The sequence below is a fragment of the Branchiostoma floridae genome, chromosome 12 (genome assembly GCF_000003815.2).
Source record: "Branchiostoma floridae strain S238N-H82 chromosome 12, Bfl_VNyyK, whole genome shotgun sequence".
Taxonomy (NCBI): domain Eukaryota; kingdom Metazoa; phylum Chordata; class Leptocardii; order Amphioxiformes; family Branchiostomatidae; genus Branchiostoma; species Branchiostoma floridae.
Window position 1 is genome coordinate 12,933,373 of NC_049990.1, and position 22,004 is coordinate 12,955,376.

The 22,004-nt window shown below is 40.9% G+C and overlaps 1 protein-coding gene across 1 annotated transcript in view; it reads right to left on the minus strand.

Moving 5' to 3' along the window:
- Positions 1-5: 5 nt before the first annotated feature.
- Positions 6-22,004, minus strand: part of LOC118427001 (neuroligin-4, X-linked-like) — a gene marked incomplete at its 3' end in the record, with an annotated part of 30,507 nt that continues 8,508 nt past the window's right edge. The window contains exons 2-6 of the mRNA XM_035836635.1: positions 19,874-20,297; positions 2,894-3,037; positions 2,002-2,187; positions 965-1,062; positions 6-539 (exon numbers count right to left, since the gene is read on the minus strand). Coding sequence (XP_035692528.1) covers positions 6-539; positions 965-1,062; positions 2,002-2,187; positions 2,894-3,037; positions 19,874-20,285 — 1,374 coding nt within the window. The remainder of the gene's footprint in view (positions 540-964; positions 1,063-2,001; positions 2,188-2,893; positions 3,038-19,873; positions 20,298-22,004) is intronic.

The window sequence follows — 22,004 nt, forward strand, 5'->3', positions numbered from 1 at the left end:
GGTTTATGGTTGAAAGTGTACAGAAACGTCCGTGTCGAAGGGCTAACTCTTGCGTGATAATTTGCAACACTGACTAACGGAACCCCGACTTGTTGTTCGGTGAACATCCTGATGAGTCCGGCTCGCCGGGTGGCGTTGCTCTCCTTCTCGCCCCAGTTAGTGTAGATAAAGCTGATGGCATCCTGTATTTCATTCTCTCTGTATGGAAATACTTTGTTAACAAAGTCTAAAATGGCAACAGTAAAGTCCTCTCTGCTCACGCCTTTGTCAATATTTTTGTATCCTTCAATGTAGGCGTAGCCTTCGTCTTCATTAACGCCCATTAGGAGGCCAATGTCTTGAAACTGTCTCAGTACATCGCTCGGTTTTGACATGAGATTAAGCGGTGTATCTGGAACAATGTCACCATCTACTACAGGGCCGAAACTGCTGAAGTACTGGGGGCCGGCAGGCTGGACATACGCAGACAACAGAACATCAATTGGCTTCCGACGTAGGCATTCTACCATTCGGGAAAAATTACTTGTGCAGCAGTCTACCTGTGAAGATAGCAAACGTCATGAGACCATCGGGCATGAGAAGGACAGTACATTACGTCTACAAGTACATGCATGCTATCTGTATACCTGTAAACTGCCTATCATGAAAATACGTCGTTTCTTTGTCAGATGCATTCGTTTGGAATCGAAATCGACCATGTAATGTAAATAAGGGTTGGGAACACGAGGGAGTCCAAAATCGACCCATACCCACATACTAGATATCACATCAGTCCATCCAGAGGTTCTTTAGTTATGTTGACCACAAATATCTGGGAACACAAACAGACACACAGACACACAAACAGACATGGCAAAAACTATACCTCCATTTTTCATAAAGGCAATAACATGAGTATAATACTTTGCCGTTAACTTTCGTCTCGTCAAACTAAACGTCTTGATAGAAATATATGAAAACGTACCTTGTGCGCAAGAACAGTTGCGTAATGCCACGGCTCCTGTGTCATTCCCCATGTAGCTAAAGATGAGCCGCTCTGCACAATTGCGCTTTTAAACAGACCTGATGTGGTGCAGATGAGTAAGAGAAAATTGAATGGGCATTTACAAATTGGCATGTGCTTGTTAACCACGCAAGCATTCAATATTTTACTAACAAGTAAAAATTCTTGATTAACTTTGCAAAGACATAACAAAGATTTAGACAAGACTGTGTTGTACAAGTAAGGGTCACACCGGGGGCTTTCACAAAGGTCGTCACAGGTACAAGCAGGACCAGTTACTAAGTTGCATGAGTACAAATTAAGGTTTAAACCATAATTACCAAGACGAAAACGAGTAAGAAAATGACAGGTGTAACGAGGACTGATGCTGATATTAGAGACAGTGTTAACTTCACATAATTTCAAAATGTGGAAAACTTCAAGAACGATCTGCATGCTAACGTAAGGTTGTTCCGATGATGCACTGCATAGAGAATGGATGCTTTAGAAGCGAGTTGTGGTGCATTACAGCGATTGAAGGCTATGTTTAAGGTCATAGGTAGAGGTGTTGAATACTAGTGGTATGAAATAAGTCTTGTCGAGTGTGACCATGAACAATTGAATAAGATAAGAGCCTGTGCGTGGCAGCGATCACATAGTTCGTCCCAACCCGTTATGTACGGAGCGAAGTGTTCGAGGGCTCCCTCATATTGTGCACGTTCAATGAATCGCAGTAGTGCAACTGTGTCATGTTACACATCCCATCCAATTGCATTGTCAGAGACAACCGTTGCTGTTTCAGTAAGACGGTGATGACATTTACATCTGATTTAGCTAATCTATTTTTCGACTTAATCAAAATAAAGGTCGCTATTTTGCACAATCAGCTCAGAACGAGCCTGCTGTATGTTGTAAATATTCTACGATAAAATGTACATATAACGTCACGACCTGATGACGTGTAATGGTGTACACACTTTTCAAACATATCAACTTGGTCACTGTTGTTGTCCCCTCACCTGTACTTTTCGGCGACAGTGTCAATAAGGTGATGCTTGCTGCGCCAGTGTTTTCCCCAAAGACGGTGATTCGGTCCGGATCCCCATTGAAAAACTTGATGTTCTTCTTTACCCATTCCAGAGCTAGGAGTTGGTCGGACAGACCATAGTTCCCAGGGGCGTTCTTCTCTCCGGTGCTCAAAAACCCTGTTGGAATAAGAAAGAATTGACGCCTTTCCGAACTGTGGAATAACATTCAGTTCAGGTGTTCTCACTTTCAGGTTGAAATATTGACACCTAAGAATTCTGTCTATATCATCATCGTCATATTAATATACACTAATAGACACGCGCAAGAGAGACCCAGGGCTGGACAGACAGAGCAGCACAGCAGAACTAACTTTAAGATAGTTGATGGTGGATAGGAGAGGGGCAGGAGGGTCAAGTTAGCCTCCCGTGCTGACATCTGATGTAATCGCCAAGCAGATCCTATAATGGCATAAGATGATACTAAACTGGCCAATGAGTGTAGTCAGCCAAGAGGTGTACATTTGTCATGTAGGCACACTTCACTCCTCTGGCAACTTTGATACTATTTTATGCTACCGTAGGATCTTCTTAGAGATTAATCTGATGATGATGTCCTTGACTACGTCTACGATATACTGTCATAATTACCGCCCAATTTCTCTTCTGAGCATTGTGTCTGTGTGTCTGTCTGTGTGTGTGTTTGTGAGAAAGAGATATTTGTTGAATAGAGAAATAGATACAAGAAAATAAGTTTGAACTACAATAAATCAAGCTTCAAATTTTCGAATTTTAGATGAATAGCATGTGAAACAAGAGTGCGTACGTGCTGAATGTCAGCTCATCTATAAGATCTTCAATATGAATATAAGAATAAATAGCCAACCTAATATGCCCATTCTGAAGTTGAAGGTGACCACAACGACATCTCCTTCACTAGCGAGGGCGCTGCCGTCATACATGGTGCCCGTCCCCTGTGCGTAGTACCCACCGTGAACGTATACCATAACAGGTAGATTATTTGGATCACCTACAGATAAAGAAACATTTTTAACCATTATTAAAATACCACAATAACATAGTGAAAAGAACTAGGAATGTGGTTGCAGCAACGAGCAACCAGAAATTCTATGGAAGATACAAGTTATTAAGAAAATAATCATGGCTGAGAGTTCCCGGTGTCTTACACGTCTGGCCTTTACGAGCATCTATCATCATAGAGCTTTAAAACTGTCAAATGCGTTTGTACAGAACAGCAGATAACATCTTTGTAGTGAAAACCCTAATTTCCAAATACACTCAGTCCGGTAAACGCCTCTCTGCTTGTTTTGTTGATCTATCGAAGGCCTTCGATTCCGTTTGTTTGACGCATGCATTAGAGAACCAGTATGTACCAGTAAATAGTTTACAGTATGAAGCATTTCTTGTACTTCAAGACTTACACGGACGTAATATACCATGTTGGCTGTCTAATATAAGATTTTGGAGGAGTCACACCATGCCTGCTTTTTGTTAAACCACGACCGTAATATGCCAGTAGCACATTTAGGGAAGAAATTACATACATACGAAAGAGAACAATACTTAAATATACATAATTTCGACCATCGCGGAGCCATGGCTAGATTAAGAATCAATGATCCCAATCATCCCTTACAAATTGAAGTGGAAAGATACCACCGGACTCCTCCGAATGGCAGACTGCACACTTTGTAATTCCAACCGTATAGAAAATGAAGTCCATTTATAGTAGAGTGTTCCTTATACAGAGATATACGCAATTCTTATTCTTGCTTTCGTTTCTGCTGAGCCCCTGTAACAGGGATTACTAGCAGTGCGCATGTTGTTAGTAACAAGTGATAACGTTCAATAAACATAGAGAAAGTAAAAGTAAACACTAAGAAGCATAAACAACTGACTTCTGTGTGCAAAGGACAAGACAAGTGAATATAGTGGGTTAATGTTATTTACATATAAACAAGGATGTCTTTGGACGACTTAATGCAGCTGGGCTCTCCCCAGTTCAGTTTTGAACTGGGAGAGAGACCCCACCTACGCCACACCAGACCGCTCATAGATAGTACGAGGGAAGAACGAGAGCCTATAGAAGTTTGATTTACTCGCGATGGTCTGCAGCTTGAAAGTGTGGTTGGTGCAGCGGGACCATCAAGTCGCCGGGACCAGTTTGGATGAGTGTGGAACTGAAATGTGGTTATGGAGGATTTTGTAAATAGTTGTCAGCCTGGCATTCTTCCTTCTAGATTGCAAGGACTGCCAGCTCAGTTGGTTGATAAGAGCAGTGACAGAGCATGTATGTTGCTGGACAATCTCAACCCTCCTCACCTGGTCTTGGGTGTGCGGGTCCCATATACTTCTGGCAAATTCCACATGGGATCTTACCAAGACCTTGCAGGCCCTCTCCTTTGCCCCAGTGCAGGCGACCCGCAGGTAGCGTCTGAGTATACCCAATGTTTTGTTGGCTTGGATGTTATGGCGTCGACGTGGCTGCCCCTTGGGTTGGAGGAGATGATGACCCCAAGATATTTGGTGGTTCTTACCTCGTTTAGTCGGTGGCTCTGAAGGCTGTATGTGTGGGTGATAGGTGTTTTTGACGATGTTATGGTCATTACCTCAAACTTAGAGGGATTAAATTCCATCAGCCACCTGTGTTCCCAGAGACAGATGTTATCTACGTCTTCCTGTAGCTTATTACATTCAGAACTGTCATAGATAGGCATCTACAAAATGCAATCATGGGCTAAAAGCCTCGATCACCTTTGTATTTACAGCGTGTTCATATATGCTAGGAATTGGAAGAGGATGGGCCCCAACATTGTACCTTGGGGAACGCCCGAGGTCACTGGCATAGGGTCCGAGCGCTCTCCGTCTACCACAACCATTTAACACCGATGTCACAGCGATCTCTCCCCCCCCCCCCCCCGTGATCTCAAGCCATAGTACTGCAGTTTTTATAGCAGTCTACAGTGTGGAACTTCATCAAAAGTCTTATCAAAGTCCATAAAAACGAGGTCTGTGTGGATCCTGTTATTCCTATTGACAGCCAAGTCATCTGTTAGTGAGAGCAATTGGGTCTCACATGACTTGCCATGGCTGAAACCGTGTTGGAGATCGTATAAAATATTGCTAACCTGAAAGTGTGTCATCGTTGTGCTAGCAATAATGTGTGCCATAATTTTACAGCAGATGGATGTGAGTGAGATTGAGATTGATAGTTTTCTGGTTCGGAGCGGTCACATTTCTTATACACTAGGGCGAACTATTTGTACGTATAATCATCATCATATCGTTCCGTGCCAGTACTGCAGCCAGGCCACGGCCTTCTCGTTAGCTTCTAGTAGGTCCTGGTTGGAGATGTTGGGGCCTAATACACAGTCCTTTGTAATGTGTCCCATGGTTTGGGTTGGGTGGCCACAACGACACTCAGTTGAGTCCACCCGTCCCCATGTATGTATAATGACAGACACAGACAACATTGCACAACAAAAACTATGTAAGTCCGTATACACTTATTCTGAGATGAGAAGAGGCATGTAAACAATAGTTATAGCGATGGCAGAGCTCCAGATGTTTATCCATCTGTTTTTTAAATGTAATAGTAATAGTATCTAGTCTTTATAGTATTACACGTAATACTATCGAATCACTGCGTTCATCCCATGAGGGCAAGGGCGTGCAAATGAAAATCTCTCATTGTAATATCAGCGAGGAATAACAAGATGTTGACGAAACATTATGACCCAAACTTTATAGTTTGCCCAAAGCAAATACACCAAGCAAAGTTCCTACAGTTGAACTTGCCTGAATAAATCTCGCTTCTAGCAGCCCGCCCAACATCCGTCGGCCTCCTAGAAGCTTGATTGAGAATAGCTCTAACGAAAGGAAACTATGTTTTTTGCCTTACTCAAGGGAACCGGGTTTTTTGTATATGGGTTTTGTTGCCATGTGCTGATATGCAGCGTTACACCTATTTTCAGTGCTAGATCTCAATCTTTGCCACTTGTACGTGTGGTGCGAACAGCTAATGCAACTATGTATCTATTAAAATGATGCTCCTCTCATTATGAAGACATAAACATGATACACGGCAACTTAAAGAAATTGTTAGAGCGCTATCGAAGAGCTTTTTTGAATTAAAGGAAAAGCATAGCGCGTGGAGGTGGGCTATTTGAGCAGCCCACATGATAAATGCTTACACATGATTGACGTCGCCTTCAAGAAATTGTTAGAGCTCTATGGACACATATATTGCACAGGACAATAAAGCGCCGGAGAATGGCTATCTAAGCAGCTCAGTCTGTCATTAATGCATATACATGGTTCACGTCACCTTCAAGGTATTGTTGAAATTTGGCCAAATGCGAGTAATGATAATTGATGAAGATTGGTTTATTGGAAATGAATATATCTTGCGGCCCAAATGTATTATGATACAGAAATCACAATCTCAATAATTAAACTAGAGTCCTGCGACCATATACCTTCGCCAAATGATTTAAACTTTACAACTGATGATTTTATTATCATATATGCAAATTAAGTCCTCATTTGCAAAATGTATATCAGTTGATCATCTCCTCTGCCTAGGTAGCTGACGTACACAATCTATCAGAAGGATAATTTACGTGGATAAGACCCTAATTTCCATGATTAATGGCCAATGATGCTCACCCATACATAACCTCTACATTTGCATAATAAATGGCCAATGGTGCTCACCCGCACATAACTTCCAAGGTAAGAAATTGCCGTCATTTACAATTGCATTTTGTATAATGTTTATATATATTGCTGTGCTACATTGCATCTACGACTCAAAAATTACAGTCATGCCATGACCTCTTTGAAAAATAAACAGCACACCCGCTGCATGGCATTTGTTTGTTTTCCGGACCTACATTGCAGCATGGGGTTTTGACTGGGGTTTTGACTGGCCCGCAGATTAAAGTCATCGAGCTCTTCCTGCATGATAGATGGCGCATCATGTTGTCGAGTCTCTGCCAATGAGAGGTCGTCAACAAATTTCCATTCACTAAGGCGTGACTCTCTAACAGCGTCATCAAACACGGCCAGAAATATGAGGAGTTCCCTGGTGTACTGAACAGGAGAGCGTCTGCCACATAGAGAGTTCATTGCGATACCTGACGCTTTGACGGCTGTTGGACAGAAAGTTAGATATCCAGGGGATATCCTTGGTCGCGCTCCAAGCTTAAGTAACTTGGTGATGGCAATGGTGTGGTCGATCTTGTCGAACGCCTTAGAAACGTCGGTCATAATGAGTGTGGTGATGTTGCCCAATTTATCAGAGTTTCTAGCCACACGGCCAGTCAAACTAACCACGGAGTGTGTGGTTGGCTAACCCCAGAGACAGTCATACTGTTGTGGGTCAAGTGAGGCCCTGATGTCTTGTAGCAGCCACTTGCTGACGAATGAATCAGCCACCTTTGCTACCTGTGACGTTAGAGAGACTGGGCACAGTCTACTGATGCAGGGAGGTTGACACTTTGGGAGTGGCATGCACCACTATGGCATCCTTCCACTGCTGTGTAAGTACCCCTCTTTAAACAATGCATTTAATATATCGGCAACTGGCTTGCTAAATTCATGGGCAAATCCATTTAACATTCTCATGCTTAAGTGGTCAGCGCGAGGGCCTTTCTCTACTTTTAGCTTTTGTAGAATAGGGCACACATCCCAGGGATGGACCTCTGGCGGTGGGGTCTCGCATTGAAGATATGCCGGGAGCTGTGCTGGATCAAGGCTGGGGCGTCCTTGTGCTAGTGTTTCAAATCGTTATGTTGTTAGTGAAGAAAAGGCTGTTAGCTGACTCTTTATCAGTGATGCTGAACAAAAGTTCTTCGTGCTGCATGTTCAGTAAACTTAGTACCAACACAATGACTGTTGCGAACCTCTCAACAGTGTAGCTTTATCACCTTCTTGCTCGTAACCGCCCTGGTTGATTATTAGAACCTTTGAAATTAGATAGTTTGTGCAAAGTGTAAATACAGGTTTCATTTCAGATTTTGGAGTAGAATAATTCAAGAAGGGGTTGAACGACCGTCATTGTTTCGGTACGTAGATAGCTTAAGTGATGCTTGGCATAATCAAAATCGACACAATTCATAGGGAAAGTTTATAGATTCGCTGGATTCCATGATTGGATGATAAAAATATGGCATCCTAGGAAGAGAGGATTATCGAAGACCTCATTTGTGTAATACTAGTAAATGAGCAAAATACAGCATGTATAATTATATAGTGATGAATGACGTGAATGTTTTACTTGCGGATTAGGACACGTCTGCGCCAAGATATGACTTTCGTACTTTAATCACAATGTGTTATTTCGGTAGAGAAAATTAAATTATCAACTGAGACAATTTACGCAAACAGGGCCTTAGTTTTATCCAATATCGTCAGGTGAAGATATGGGGTCGTGGAACTCAGGTTGGAGGCTGCTTTCCCCACGCCTGTTCTTTCCATTATGCTGGGCTGTCCATTCCATTTATACATGTCAATTTCCGAGAATTTTGCCTGACAACATCAAGTTGCTTATGTATTGCAATCTCGTTTTTCTAGACTACTGACTTGCAGGTGTTTGACGATCGGCACAATAATTCATCAACTGTGAAAGTGCAATAGCCGGATTCAAATAGAATTCTGTCTTGGTTTTATGTAAATAATTGTATATAAGTTATATTTTGTTTCCGATTATCACTGTATATGCCATTTTGTGATTCTTATTATTTACTTGCATATGTACTTGTATATAAGTTATCTTTTGCTTCCGATTATGTTTGTATATACCTTTGTTGATTATTACTATTCACTTGAATGTGTATTTTGTTTCGGGGAGACAACTTGCAGAGGTGGTATCACCTGTTTTGTCTCCCCACCATTTTTTATGGGAAGTACAATAAATAAATAAATAAAATAAGTAAATACATGTAAGAGCATGTGCCTTTCTGCTTACATGATGATGCACGTCGTATGGCGAAAATACAGCATCGTTTCCGACAATTCTTTGCTTGTCAGTCAGGGCTCTGATTCCTTCTGAAAATGCATCAAAATCCCTACAGTTAACGTTACGAGAAGCTTCTATGCTGGTCTTAAAGCTGAGTCATGCATGTTCACGTTTCGACCGTGAGAATGTAATGTGATAAGGATGAGTTATGAGCTCGCCATAACTGGAGTGGTCTTTGTAAACCTCCGGCTATTTAGATATGAATTCACATTACGAATGCCTTCTTCTATGATTCGGGCCACAAATATGAGATAAATCATTTTAAATACGCCACAGGGATGCCTTATAGTCCGCTGCTTTTTTACTATCTTGAAAAACCAGAAGACCCGGAAAGCCGTTTCCCTTTAAATGCATATCCAATGGGCTTCTATCACAGCAACTTTTCAAAACATAAATGTCCAAAAAGTCCCATGCCGTGTAGTGCCCGTGTGTAAAAAGGCGCAACTCTCTTTGAAATTTCGACCCACCGTCTTAGTCAGTCAGGGATGTCGTCTGACAAATCATAAACAGTCAAGCATCACTATCTTTTGATATACGAAAAATAACAACAATGCAACAGAGTAACAACAATGCAATTCACAGAGTAACAACGGAGATATTCTTCTTGTTCCTATTCATCCTGACGGCCCACCAACAGAAGAAACAAATTGGCCGAATGACGCAGGTAAGCTGCTGTCACTATGTGCATGGCAGAACGGATTGTGAATAAGTGTCAGAACGTGCTTTTATTGCAAGTGGCATGTCGAACTCTACATTACGTTTTGCTGCCGTTTGACCCTCCGATTGTGTATTGCCGACGTGTACTTACACGACTTCTAAGATACAAATGCCGCTTATCGTACTCTATGCCATGCCGGGAACAGTTTGTTCTAGGCTCCATTGCAATGGCGTCAGAATCCGTTGGTAACATATTTCAATACACAATGTACACAATTCATGGATTTTAAGGGCAGGTTTTAGGTGTCAGCAGAATACGTCCACTGATTGTTTCAAAAGTATGATGCTTGTAACTTTAACACGCATAAATAATGCATGATTGAGCAAGATGGGAACCGACATATTATTTGTAATTACTCTGTGACGGGAGTATTGTTCTTGTCCGATGTGATGAGTCTTCACATCTGTATCTCTATGTTCCGTTTGCCGCATTCAAAAGTAGTTTGGCATGTCGTCTGCACACCGTTGCGCGATGTTGCGGTAGCTGATTTTATAATCAATGTAATAATTATTGAAATCACCCGTATATTCCTGGTATTGTGGAACAGGCCATGTGCTTTGGGGTTTGGTAATTAGCTTATCCTGCCTTTTTTGCCAGACATTGCGGAACTAGGAAGGTCTGATCAAAGGACCTTTTGATCTATAAGGGTATCTCAGAAAGATATTTTCTATGTGGTAATTATAAACGTCCTAAGATTTCATATTTTCTTAAACGTTTTATGATTGACCAGATGATATACAGGATATGTACTCTTAAGTACAAACAAGACCCACTACACCTACATACAAATGCCAACCACAGAGCTTTCTTTTACTTTACATTTAAGAGCCTTGATTGACTAAAATAATATAGCTAATTATCTCTTTAACGATTTACATTTATACCCCCACAGTTACCAGTGGTGTCTTTTAAACGCCATGTCCACACAGAAGTATACAAAAATTTATGATCGATCGGACAAGACTTGTTCATGGATCAGTAACTTGGTCTGATGCATCGAAGGCAGTGAGTTTGATAAGGGGGTCGTTTCTCTGACTGGGAAGTTCTCACATGCTCAATAACAGGGAATTTTTCTGACCGCTTTGGACGACGATGATAGCTGTCATTATTGGGAGCTGGACACCCTAATTACTAATGGCTGGTACCGAGTCACACAGGTTCCTATATTGAGCAAGCGTCAGTTCCTCATGCAGCAGGGGGATGAAATACACCATATAATTTAACTTACACTTAGTTACAAATATCAGCATGTATCTATACATCAATTTTATAGATTACGAGAAGGCCTTTGACAGCATAGATCTGATGGAAGATAGGAGGACACTACCGTATACAACGGAAGTTCATATCTCTAATCTGGCACACATACAAGGACATGAAGTGCAGAGTAGCCCACGCAGGACAAAAAGAAAGCTTTGAGGTGAAGACAGGAGTACGACAGGTTGCTTACTATCTCTGTTTCTTTTCCTCCTGGTAATAGACTGGATCATGAGGAAAACTACGAGAGGGAAGAGTACTGGGATCCAATGCGCTTTGGACACAATTTGAAGATTTTGCCAATGATCTGGCAGTCCTCTCACACAACCACAAGCAGATGCGGGATAAAACGATTTATCTGGAGGAAACGTCAATCAGTACAGGGCTCAAGATCCACAAAATAAGACTGAACTCATGAAACTCAACACCACTAACAGAGCAACAGTCATAATCAGAGGGGAAGCGGTGAAGGAGGTTGAGTCCTGTGTACCTGGAAATTGTGGTAGACCGTCAGAGTGGCGCAGACAGGTATGTAACAGCCAGGATATGTAAAGCGAGAGCAGTGGTACCGGTCGTCATGCTGAAGAATGTGTGGGCCTCCAGGGTGATACGTGTAGCCACCAAACTCTGCATCTTCAACTCTAATGTAATGTCGGAACTGCTGTACCGATCCTAGACATGGAGAATCTTGACATCTTGAGATCTTTATTAAAATACCATGTTGCAGAGTTTTAGTTAAGTTTGAATTGTGTTGGCATTTACATGTAATCATACAGGGAGGATTGCACTAAAAGTTAAGTACAGCAATTCAAAAAGATACCATAGTTCAAAATCTTAATTGCTAACATTACGATTTTTATCAAATATGAAGGACCTTTGGTCTTAGACTACATATCACGAGAATCAAGACAGGTGTTCAGTTTTTTATGTATAGACATTCACAATGACAGGCGTTCAGTTATTATATACAGACATTCACAATAGTCGACATAGTTTGAAGGATTGTCTTGGAGGTCATTCTGAGTCATTTAACAGTTCAGTCGAAAAGGGGACGGCAAAGTTTTTGTGTCTCTTGGCGCGACAGATCGGCATGTCCAGCTTGTTGGCACTGCATGTCAGTCTTCCGGAGATTTGACCCCTGAGTGGAGGTAGCCAGTCCTCTCGGGCCTTTCAAGTTTCCCTGATTTAATGTTCAATTTGCCGCAGTGGCTGAAAGGAATTTGCAGATTTCTATATCTTTTGTGAGCATCGCGTATTGGCCCAGACCGGTACGTAGCCATAAGCCTTTGCGACAGACAAATGTTACGTTTACTGTTAACGGTTGGAGGAGGAAGCGGGATCGGCGATCAAGGCGATAGTGCCGCTGATGAGTAGTGCTCTCGGTTCTTTCAAATGAAAAGTAGCCAACTAACACTGATCGGGTGGAACGGGAGGGGCAGAGAAGAATGTTTCACACCCATTGTCGTCCATGACTGGGTTTAAAATACGGCAGTACTGTAGTACACTACAAAGAAAATTTTCGTGGGCTTCTCTTTGTGTTTGGAGAGCAGGTCCCTTCAAATGATGGTTACGTAAAATAGAGTGATGCACTGAAAACGTTGTCAGCATTAACACGACTTTAGTACACAACGTGATATGTAATGTTGGTTGGCAGTTGTGCCCAGAGAGGTCTTTTTACGTTGCTGCAAGGCATAAGTTGTAACTTGGAAATGAACTTGTTACACTGGCTGTTAACGTTTATTAACTTGTTTAACAACTGCTATGTATGTATATATGCACTTTATATTTTGGACCGCAATGCAATCATCGCAAACAATAAGTGTATATACTTATCTTTGTGATCGCATCTGTAAACAGCAATACATATTACTGCAGTACTATGTGTACATATTACTGCAGTACGATGTGTACATATTACTGCAGTACAATGTGTAGATATTACTGTAGTACTATGTGTACATATTACTGCAGTACAATGTGCACATATTACTGCAGTACAATGTGTACATGTTACTGCAGTACAGTGTGTACATATTACTGCAGTACAATGTGTACATATTACTGCAGTACAATGTGTACATATTACTGCAGTACAATGTGTACATATTACTGCAGTACAATGTGTACATATTACTGTAGTGCTATGTGTAAATATTACTGCAGTACAATATGTTCATATTACTGCAGTACAATGTGAACATATTACTGCAGTACAATGTGTACATATTACTGCAGTACTATGTGTAAATATTACTGCAGTACAATGTGTTCATATTACTGCAGTACAATGTGAACATATTACTGCAGTACAATGTGAACATATTACTGCAGTACAATGTGAACATATTACTGCAGTACAATATGCACATATTACTGCAGTACTATGTGAAACGTTACATATTATTGCAGTACTATGTGTACAATGTGTACATATTACTGCAGTACGATGTGTTCCCGTCAGAATTGCCCTGGAGAAGGTGGAATTAAAGCAGTGGTTGTTGGTATTTTGGTTCTCTGAAAATAATGACGTATAGATTAAAACTAAATCTAGAATTGCATGACATTATAATTCCATCAGTTGTGGAAATTATGCTCCAATGTGCTTAATTTGTGTACGATGATGAGCTGCACGCAATGTTCCAGGTCGGAGAAACATTAAGAATTCTACAAAAGGGGCTCAGACTTGTGTGATCCCGCTCCTAGCCCTCGAGGTATCTGACACGTGCACAGACAAAACAAGAGTTCTAAGACCTCATACCTCCATGTAGAGCCAAATGGTATATATTTGGTTCAGTCTGCAAAAAAATTCTAGGAATTGCACAGGCATTTTTCCACAGGCATGCTTAGCATGTTTCCACAGGTATGTATGGAATGTTAGCCTCGATGAATGTGAAATGGAAGTTCGGTCATGTCCTAGATAGAAAGCCGGGATCAGGGGGATGGTTGGGTCAACTGATAGGGATAGCCATATACAGCAGGTAGACAGTTACATATTAAGGTTGTAACCTTTTATGATGGCAAATGGTAATTATATGCAACATGTTGGTAAATGAGACAGGTCAAGGGCTGCCAATGATGTTGTTTCACTGTATCTAGATAAACCCAACAGTATGTTCCCTGCGACTAAAAGCTGATCCATGGAGGTAATGGTTCAGCCCCGGATGATGCAACTACGCACGCGCGGGAAAAATTCCAAAAATTCCGGTACAATTCTGGGAAGTTTTGCCAATCAGAAGCATACTATACTGTTGGGCTGGTGCATGAGGCGTCGCCAATAACCAGAGCTTGGCATTATTCTTGACTGTTATTCTTTAGAAACCACAATTAAAAATCTAACAAGCCTACCTTCTTAAACGTACCTTTACAGCGTAGATACGTCAGCTCTTCATTCGCCATACCTCATTGTCATCAAGACAAATATACGTTAGCCTGAGCTATTTGACTTTTCAGTCAAGTTTCTGGCATGCTGATAGAAGCTGTCCAATCGAAAACAAACCAAATCGTTTTGTAACCCAAGATCAAACGAGACACAAGATTTCAGAGATCTTGTACCTCAGCGAAATGCGTTTCTTTCATGACTTGTTTAATTGTAATTGATTAATTTTCCCAAATAAGTCATTAAACGTACGTTTAGCACATTATTCTCTACCGTGTGTACTTCTCAACCAATTGATATTTGTCTGTTAGAATTTAGATTATTTACCTGTATTTAGACCACATTCAATCATTTCCTTTTTTTTCTTTTGTTCACTTGCAATTAGCCTCATGGGCATGGATTTGGATTTGCAATAAAACATTATTATCAAGTTATTACATGTGTTAATTGATCACCTTTTGTCGCTGAACGTGACTATCACTTAGTAATGTATAACTGTGAAAACAAAGGTAGATAGTTATCAACGACACATCAACGTCAACTAGTAACAATCTCAATTGACCTCTTGACCAGGAATGTCTGAGAGCCATGGTAGATAAATGATTAATTCTAAAAAGTTTGAATTACAGCGCTGCACTTCCGCAACTAGGGCCTTTTGCTTCTTACTTCCTGTCACTCCGTGGTGGGAAGTGCCTAGATACAGTAGAAGCCGCTTAATTGCACGGCCAATTTGCCAGTAAATTTCGTGCAATTATCAGGCTGGTGCAATAATGCGATGTTATCTATCTGGACCGCACTGATTTGGGATTTTAGGTTTCCGTGCAGAAGTGTGCGTTAATCCGTTGTGTAATTAACTGGCTTCTACTGTACTGGGAAATTAGACGGAAAGATACTCCGAAAATGCTGCCTACGTACACAGAGACGACTACTGGAAAAGGTAATACGATACAGGTCTGTGTGGTTGATTTCTCGGCGAGGTATATAGATATTGTCCACGCCTGATATCAGAATCTAAACACCATGTTTTATTCATAAAGTCATTAATTATACTTTCTCAATACTTTCATCTTTATTTCCAAATAAAATCGAGCAAATTTTAAAATCCTTCTTGCCTCCTGACGTATTTGGTTTCTCTAAAGGGTCATCTACTACATCCCTGTTGTTGCCGCAGATATTGACAAATCTAAGTAATCCATTACCTCCGCAGGATTGCTGTTCGATCCATGTGGCCTCGCGATGCCCTCGCGCTCTCTGCTACTTTTTTGCTACGTGAACGCGAGTCACCATTTATTGGCATTTTGACCCAAGAGTCAGCTTTTAATTTCAGTAGTTGGAAGGAAAAGGGGAACTTTATCTTGCTCGCTTAATCAGCGGTAGTCAATGTCCAATATTCGATGACATTTACCCCAGTCAGTGAAAATGGAATGAAATGACGTCCTATTGTGCCGTATGTGAAATGAACATTTAGACGTTCAACACATTTGTGCACATACCGTATCACAGCGTCCAAGAAAAGGTCTATTTCAAGTCTAAGGGTCGAATTCATACCATACAGAAATGTGACTTGAGGTCACACGCCTAGCTATACCCCGATCAATGCGAAGTGGATCCAGTAGGACGCCTGCTTCACATGGTTAAGATGTGGATTACCTTCAATCAAGATGGCCATCACCAATCATAGTAGTAAGATTACATGTCTAAAAATCAGTTTGACCAAAAACTAACTTAAACGGTTGTATGTAGAGGTCCAGGGCATACATTAGACAGGGCCATGACTTCTACAACTTTTAGATCATTTCCGTGAAACGTTTTGTTTGAGAAATAGTTCGAAAGTTGCATTGAAGCTAACATTTTCTCTCTCTCTCGCTGTGTGTAGGTGTGTGTGTGTGTGCATGAGTGATAGTGTGTATGTATATATGATAGTGTTTGTGTGTGTGTGTGTGATAGATTTATTCATATATTTATTTATTTGCAAATCCATACCCGTAGGATTAGAAGACATTAGCAGATTCAAAAAAGAGAATAATCTGCATAAATGACTTTTCGTGTGTGTATGTGTGCAGAATACCAGCATAACCAGATAATAAGGTCTTGATGAAACCTGGAAACAATCAGATTTTTGGCCCTCTAGTAGCCTGTTACGATACTGCAGCGGAACTTCCGGGCTTGATATCTTAAGTTTTGGCCATGCTTTGGCTGTTAGTTTTTAAGTGATACGCATATCGCTCTTGAGGCCAAGAGTGAAGTGGGTGCGGTGCTGTGGGTGTACGTTGAGGTTTGTTCACTGCGCCACTGTTATCTTTAACCAATTTTCCCTCGCACTCACTCTGGTGTGCGCTACTGTTTCGGTTCAAGTCCAGACGAACAGAATATTGGAAATTGCAGCGTTATCAATTTATTGAAAATCAATGTAAATTATGAAAATGCATAGAAATAGATTTATTACGAAAGGATGTTCAATTATACTCGTCGCAACATATAATGAAATATACGACTGACCTTAAAATACACTCAAAAGACACGAATCGTTTCTGATCGAATTAGAAGAAATTTGGCACAAAGACATATTTCCTCTTGAGATTGAAATACCTCAATTTCTGTCCAGGTTTTATAAGGAATTTCAATATAACCGCACCTTTGGGGGCATCACCCTCGGTAAAAACAGTCTTTCTAATAGAATTGCCATGAAAACTTAGCTTAGTCTGACAGCAAAATTTGCCTCTCAAAACGAAGGAAATGGCGTTACTGAAACACAGTAGATTTCTAACGAGGACACGGCTGTAAGTCGATTCCTTCACATGCAAAGTACCCAATTACCACGTACTGATCTAGTAGCACGCAAGGGATAGGGATGATTAACGATTTTTCGTCGAGCTTTGTTTTATCAACTTTTAATAATTTGCTAGTTATTTGGAGTCGAACGTTATATTTCATAATGTAGTAAAGCCGCATTCTTACCTTGTACTGAGTTACAACTGCGTACCATAAGTCTTTTACGTTCAATTTTCGAAATACAGCTAACGTTACAAGGTATGTATGAAGATTGGATATTGTGCCCATTTAACTAGGTTTGTCTACAAGGTCTCTCTTCCATTTGTTTCCTTTTCACAGACTAGTTGCAAATACATGTTTGTAAACCACACCGCTAGATCTGTAATGTTTCACCAATAAACTACCACTTCAATATATTTCAATTATTACACAGAAATGGCACAAATAGATAGTATCAAGAAGGTCATTATGAAATGTACACAAGAAGCAAACCCTTAAGAAAGCAAAATGTCAATATGAACGACCGTATAAGTGTTGAATAGTGAAATATTATCGAAAAGAACTTGGATTCGAGCCCAAGGCCATAAGTTAAAAGTCTAATCGTTAATTTACTACGCCACGGCACATTACTATGTATATAGGTTTGCTAATGGGCAACTAAAGTGACGGAGCGCGTGATGATAGGAAACCAAAATTGTTGCAGGTCCAACATTTCAAAAGTATTTCTAGTCTCTTCACCTTTTGGTCATCAAGCAAACCGTTATAAATAGAACAAGGAGATTATTTAGATGAACTGTTTGTGCAAAACTCCCACACAGTGCCTGCTTGGTGTGTGTTTATGACATTTACATGATAGACAGGGTGAGAATGGCCCGCCACTCATTCGGGCTATTCACACCGTAGTAATTGTCGTTGACCTGTCCTCGCTAGAAAGTTACTGGGTGTTTTTTTAGTGAACACGGGGGGGGGGGGCTGACTCACATTTAGATAGATAACTTTAAAGAGATAACTTCATTGCACAACAATTGTACGAGGTACAAAGTATGGCATCTACATAACTAAAGTTCTATAGCTTAACTAACTAATACAGGAGTTGTAGTATGGGATAAGCTTCTTACAATCATTGGAAGCTTTTACAATCAGTTGAGGACTTTCTAATATCCAAACCTTCTTTGATATATTTTCCTATATCTGCCATGCAGGGATTGTCACATGTCATGATGTATTTGAATTTGCACTTCAGGTCCATTGAGATAAATCCTTGTGTATAAAATGACAACCTTCTGTATAGAGAATTGCGTATTTCAGAATATTTGGGACATACAATCATAAAGTGATATTCGTCTTCAATTAACTCTGGACAGAATGGACAAACCGATAGGGATTTTTTTTTAATCTCCCGGTTTCTATATTTAATTTGTGACAGCTAATTCTGAGTTGTGTGATTGCCCTACGAATGTCAAGGCTCTTTATGGTTGAAATGTAATTTTCTTGCTTGTAATGCTTGTTCAATGTAGAAAGAGAGGAGAGTTTAGAATTTAGATATCTTATGAGACTGAATTGAACCTACACATGGATTAAGCTGCATATGCCCATACGCCACATGCTTATTTCTGCTAAATCAAATCAAATCAAATCATGCTTTCTTTTTTCGTTTCTGGAGTGCAGAAAGATCTGAGAGGTGTGAGTTGAAATCAGAGTGGTCGTATTTGTGACTAAAAGTTTTTGTAGCATATTTCCCCATTTGCTAAGTGGGATCAAAGTTGGCACATTTCTTAGTCATTAGAAAGTTACAACTGTTTCAAGTTTCGCTTCTTTTGGTTAATGGATGAACTAGTCTACAAAACCTTTAATCAACAAATCACGTATTCGCCTATGTATATGCGTCAATCCAACAGGCTCTAACATCACACTGTAGCTGAAGCTGCAAAAGAAGAACTATTAGAAGTTCAGAAATGAGAGTTGACAAGTAACATTCTTCATTCTATAGGTGTAATTTCAGCATTCCACTGATCTTCTGACAAACTTCCAATGGTGTGGTTATTTTGAAATCAACTCAGTCACTCATAAAAACCTGAAGGAAACATTTAGAACGAACAAGCCTTCAAACTCGGATCGTCATGACTTTTGGTATAGCTTAAGTCATATGCCATATGGGTCAAAATTGATTATTTAGATCTGAATTTAATTTTACAGAATTAATGAGCAATTATGCAAATTGGGACATCATTTACATAGAGTATCAGAAATTGCTATTATAGCCCTCTTTCTTAACATAGATTTTGCACGTGTATTATTTGGATGGAAGACATGATTAACTAACCCGGTTTATGCAAATGAGGACCTTATTTACATGACAAAAACATAGTACACCTGTTATAAAGGTTAAATCATTTGGCGAAGGTATGGGATCATGGAACTCTAGTATTGATTGTGGTAACCATTTCCCAAGTGGGCGTCGAAAAAATTTGACCTTGTAATTAATCAAACACCAACCAACCCCCTAACGGGTGCCAAGAAACGTTGAGTCGATATATTAGAAATATTGATGATTGCTAGGATGCTCTCATCACTTTGTTAGTACTGAAACGACAACAGTCTCAGTCAACAAAATGAGACAATGTCTTCAACGTGACTCACCTGTGAGTTCTCGATTATCACATACAAATGTTCAGGAAACAAGGGAGATTTCTTTACGCACCTTGAGCGTTTGCCGGGTAATAAACATTCAGATACAGACAGTCTTCACTCATCTTGGTTAAGAATGGGCGCATGGTATTCAGCGTTCGACGTACCGAAGCCGGGGACTTGTCAATGTCTGCGAACTCTACCCTCTGTGGACAAGATGGTCCCGGTACAGTAGAATTTTTTACTCCCGTCCAGGAAGAAGGGCGGTCTGCATAGCGGAATCTTTCCGGTTTGGTGCCATAGGGAATCCCGAGGAATTTTACCACCGGCTTGAGGCTATCGTTGGAGAGGTCGAATCGCATCCCTTTGACACGGCCATACTGGGTACGAACCACAGGGTACAGATCCTGCTGTCGGAAGCTCGCGCTGCTGAGAACGGCCACGGCCAGTATCAGCTGCAGCACCACCATACTGGTCACATTCATCACAAATATCGCCTGCACGGAAACACAACAGTTCGGCTGAGAATTCGCTCTAGATACAAGCTAATAATAAATCACCTTTACTGCTGCCCATGGCAGCACAACCGTTGTCCTTCTTAACGACATAACGAAGGTAGCGGTTGAGAATTTCCGCTGGGAAGGTCATTTTTACAAATGTTGGAAAATCGCCAACTGGCAAGGGTTAAATGATGAAAGAAATGACATGAGGAGAATACCGCGCTTCCTCTTACTCAGCTCGCCTCCGAGAGGCAGCCCATTAAATTCCTCTGACGGAAGGATTATTCGGCGAGGGAAGGTGAGAAATTGCGTTAGCCGGGTCGGGAATTAAAGCGCGCGTATCGCCGCAGTAATCGAAGTAACCGTGAAATAAAGTAGCCCAATGATTTTAGAAACACGTGAATAAAATGAGAAACTACGAGAGAGTGCTACTGCGCACTAAATGGATACCCGATTGGCAGGTTGGCCAGGAAATGTGCAGCCAGGAAACTGTGATTACCAAGAGGTCGTGGATTTCACACCTTTGTGAAATAATGTTTGTTAGGGTGAACATTAAGTATGGCCATTGACCCAGGCTCTTAGAGAGCCCTTTGTTCCCTCGCTATAATCTCACAGTAAGGACATACCAGATACTTATTGACGACAGAATTGTGTTCTTATCTTTTTAATTTGATTAGGATAAACATCATGGAAATGAAGACCTAATTTGCATAATAAATGAGAAATTGCAATAATCTCACTGTGGTAAATGACGGGAATTTATTACTTGTGGAAAGGTGGATGTTATTTACGGATGAACATCATTGGACATAAATTATGCAAATGAGGATTGCTGAACTGATTCGCGAAGAAAGTGAACTGTGCATATATGTTCTTTTTATTCCCCTGGGCTGATGCTGACCGACACTTTATCCATTAACCATACTTGCCATGAACTACGCCCTCTGACTACGCTGTGTCTGAATGATACGATCTAAAACTCGTGTCCAGTGAATTGTCGCTAGATGGCCTCAGCAGGAATGTCCCGCTGATTCCACATAGTAACAAGCAACGCAACTAAAGACAGCTCGACTTGAGACCACACACAGGATTTGCTAACACTTTGATGTGGTGTTTTTTTTTGGCTGTGACAAACATTGTAAATTAAAGTAGGCTATGTCTGGTATCATCATTAACATTGACTCAACCAGTGCGGCAGCCTACTAGGGAGATCAGCGACCCATCATTAGTGATTATCCTACACCAACTCAGTAAGACTTCTGACCGACGAGGGCAGATGCAGAAACAGACAATAAGCAATGTAGTCCTGACTGATTTATCAAAGGCTTTTGAGACTACTAGAACTTGGATGCCGACCGTCGTTGTTACCTTGGATCTGCGACTTCCTATCTGGCAGAAAACAATGCGTATTCTACGAATAAAGGAACGCTTACTCAGAGTGGGAAGTACTTACATGGGGCCTATCTCAAGGCGCAGTCCTGGTACCCGTCATATTTATCGCCGTAATCAACAGCGCCACAAAAGACTCAAGAGGAGATACCTACAAATTCCTCACCCTCACAGAGAGCAGACTTACCCGCCAGTCCTCCCTCCGATAACAAGACCTAAACTCGCTCACTAGACCGGTGGACCACAGAAAGCTCGTTGAAATTATACCCTGCAAAATGTAAGACGATGCACGTCTACTTCACAAAAACTCCACTC